General features: G+C 56.7%; 1 protein-coding gene across 1 annotated transcript; it reads right to left on the minus strand.

The window, feature by feature from the left end:
• Positions 1-6: 6 nt before the first annotated feature.
• On the minus strand, positions 7-2,391 carry LOC130588066 (neuron-specific calcium-binding protein hippocalcin). The gene is made up of 3 exons (XM_057389023.1): positions 1,822-2,391; positions 1,258-1,363; positions 7-135 (listed from the first exon to the last, which is right to left on the minus strand). The coding sequence occupies exons 1-3, from the start codon at positions 2,197-2,199 to the stop codon at positions 38-40; spliced, it is 582 nt and encodes a 193-aa protein (XP_057245006.1). The 5' UTR covers positions 2,200-2,391; the 3' UTR covers positions 7-37.
• Between the last annotated feature and the right edge of the window lie 1,201 nt (positions 2,392-3,592).

Raw genomic sequence — 3,592 nt, forward strand, 5'->3', positions numbered from 1 at the left:
GGGGTCTCTGGGGGGCTCTGGGGTCAGTGGGGCCAGCTCAGAACTGCACGGCCCCGCTGGGGTCACACTGCAGCAGGCGCACGATGGACGGGTCACTCTTGGCCCCTCGGATGAACTCCTCCARCGAGAGCATCCCTGTGGGGAAAGGAAACAACTCAGCCACTGCCCACCACCAGGAAACATCCAGAAAATATCCAAAACTGCCCCAAAAATAAAAAAAATTATCAAAATATCCAAAATCACCCCAAAAAATAAAAAAACACCTTAAAACATACAAAATCTGACCAAAAAAAACAAAAAACAAAAAAAACCCTAGAACCATAAAAAACTGCACAAAGAACAAAAGAAAAACACTCTAAAAATATCCAAAACTGCCCCGCAAAAAAAAATCATCAAAACATCCAAAATCACCCCAAAACCAAAAAATACCCACCTGAAAACCATCATAAACTTCACAAAGAAAAAAAAACCACCCTGAAAATATCCAAAACTGCCCAAAACATCCAAAATCTGCCTAAAACAAAAAAAACACCTCCTAAAACCATCAAAACCTGCCCCAAGAAACAAAAACACCCTAAAACATGCAAAATCTACCAAAAAAAAATTTTAAAACCATCCTAGAAATATCTAAAACTGCTCAAAAACCAAAAAAAAAAACACATTAAGACATCCAAAACTGCTCAAAAAACACACAAAAAACATCCAAAACTGCTCAGAAAACAAACAAAAAACACCCTAAAAACATCCAAAACTGCTCAACAAACAAACGACACCCTAAAAATACCCAAAATGCCAAAAAAACAAACAAAAACCACCCTAAACCCATCCAAGACTGCTCAAAAAACAAACAAAAAGCACCCTAAAAACATCCAAAACTGCTCAAAAAACAAACAAAAAACACACTAAAAACATCCAAAACTGCTCAAAAAACAAACAAAAAAACACCCTAAAAACATCCTAAACTGCTCAAAAAAACAAACAAAAAACACATTAAAAACATCCAAAACTGCTTAAAAAACAAACAAAAACCACATTAAAAACATCCAAAACTACTCAAAAAACACCCTAAAAATATCCAAAACGCCAAAAAACCACCCAGGATGGACGCCCTGGGGTGTCCAGCACCCTGAGCCCCTCTGGCCACTGTGGCCACCGCAGTGGTCACTCCAGTGGCCACAGCGTGCGTGCAGCTCCTCCGAAGAGCCCAGATTTAGCCGTGAGACCTTGCCCTAATCCCCCGGCGCTCGTCTCATTTACCGTCGTTATTAGTGTCCATCTGTCGGAAGATTTTTTCCGTCCGTTTCTCCGGGGTGGATTCATCTTCGGGCATGTTCATCACCGACGAGACCATTTTGTAGATGGCCTGGCGGAGGGACAATGGGGTGACAATGGGGACAGTGGGGATGGTGGCATTGCTCACCCCGGACAGGGCCAGAGATTTGGGTTTTGCTTTTCTGGGAATGGGGTTGGCGTTCAATGTTTTTCCCGTGGGATTGGGGGGTCAGATCCCAGCACAGCCAGGGAGGAGGTGACCACCGGGATGGCACCGTGGTGGCCGTGAAAGTCACCTCTCAATGCCACCAAGTTGGGGTTTGGGCAAGGAAAGCATCTCTGGCCAATTTGGAAGAGCCACAGGATGGGGTGACAAAGGGACATCCCCAAGCAGAAAAGGATTCGGGATAAGGATTTGGGATAATCCAGGATGAGCTGATCCCCGATAACAGCAACAAAACCCATCCCAGACTCCACCAAACCCCGTCCTGGGCCACCCCAACCCCGTGTGACACCCAGGGGACACCCAGGAGCGAAGCCACCCTTTACCTGCACGATCTCCAGCATCTCCTCGCGGCTGATGTAGCCGTTACCGTCCAGGTCGTACATGCTGAAAGCCCACATGAGTTTCTGCTCCAGCTTCCCGCGGGAGGTGACGCTCAGGGCGATGATGAACTCCCTGAAATCGATGGTGCCGTCGCCGTTGGTGTCGAAAGTGCGGAAAACGTGCTCGGCGAACTTGGAGGCGTCGCCGTAAGGGAAGAAGTTGGCGTAGATCTTCTTGAACTCCTCCACGTTGAGCATCCCCGAGGGACAATCCTTCAGGAASCCTTTGTACCAACCCTGCAGCTCCAGCTCGGAGAATTCCGTGTTTTCCCGCAGGTCCTGGAGCATCTCCGGCCGCAGTTTGCTGTTCTGTTTCCCCATTSCCGGGGTTGGGTGAGGGGCTGGCCCGGCTCGGGGGTCGCGCTGCGCTACAGGAGGAGGGGACAGGGACGGGGCAGAGCTCCCCCGGACACCCGGCCGGACACCGATGCTGCTCCGGCCATCCCCGCCGGCCGCTCTGAGCCGTCGGGGCCGCTCCCGGGGACCACCCAGCGCCGGGCAGCGCCTCCCGTTTGCGTAATAAGCCCTTATAGCTCATTTGCATAATATATAGGTGCTATATAATTGGGATCAGGAGGGCAGAGCAGCCCGGAGGAGGGGAGGGGGTTGGGCTCGGCCCTGCGGAGCGGTTCTGGGTCCGGCCCAGCCTCGGGGYTGGCCGGATCTGGGTCACATCCCCCGGAGGAGGGTTATTTTCAGCTCCTCCGCTGCCTCCGGTTCGTTTTTTGTGCCTCCGGTGAGCACCGGAGCCTCAGGAAGGGCTGGGGGTGGTGACAGATCCCTGCTCGGGGGTCCCTCCCCACCCCGGGGTGCCCAAAGCCCCCCATCCCAGCAGGATCAGCCCCGAGCAGCGCAGAGGGGCCGGGAGGAGGGCAGGGAGGGTGTCCAACCCCTGACCCACCTCCTGCACCCCACACCGTGACCCCTCTGTGGGGTTCGGGGTGTTCCTGGATGCAGCACGGGTTCGGTGCATGGAGCCCAAAATAGGGAGAGGCCCCAGCACCCCAAAATCCCMMAAAATTCCTTTGGATCCTCCCCRAGAGCCAGGACCCYCAATTAGGGGGCGATGGGACCCCACAGAGCGTCCCCATGAACCCCCCGGCTCCGTCCCCGCTCCAGCAGTGTCCCCACCCCACTCAGGGGTCCCCAGTTTTGTCCCCGCCGAGGYTGGCACGACCCCCACCCCACTGCCCGCGGTGTGTGACCCCTCCCCACTGCCCCACCCGTGGGGGGCTCAGCCCAAGCGGGGTCTGCAGTGACCCCAAAAGCGGGCACCGCCTTCAGGGTGACCGGGCAGCCCCGGGAATCCGCTCCGGGCCGGGGGGGCTGCAGGGGATCCCCCCAAACCCCTCGGACATGGGGGGACCCCGGGGTCGCACGGAGGGAGGGTCCCTCCCGCGGTCACCGAGTACCGGACACCCCCGAGAGCAGCGCCGGGGACCGGGGGGGACACGGAGCAKCCCCGAAAATGCGGCGGAGCGGGGGCGGCTCCGCAGCCGCCGGCGGGGACGGACGTGCCCGGGGCTGGCTCGGTGCCCGGGGCTCCCCGGTTCCTCAGTGCCCCCCGGTTCAGCGGGTGCGTGTCCCCCCCGGTCCCCCGGCACCGCCACCTCCTCCCTACCTGCCCGGAGAGCGCCGCTGCCGCCGCCGCCGCCACCGCAGCCCCGGAGCGCCCGCCGGGAGCGCCCGCCGCAGCGCCGGGAGACGGGGGGGC

Source organism: Malurus melanocephalus, unplaced genomic scaffold (assembly GCF_030028575.1).
Source record: "Malurus melanocephalus ecotype Western Australia unplaced genomic scaffold, MMel_1.1 scaffold_3243, whole genome shotgun sequence".
In the NCBI taxonomy this organism is placed as follows: domain Eukaryota; kingdom Metazoa; phylum Chordata; class Aves; order Passeriformes; family Maluridae; genus Malurus; species Malurus melanocephalus.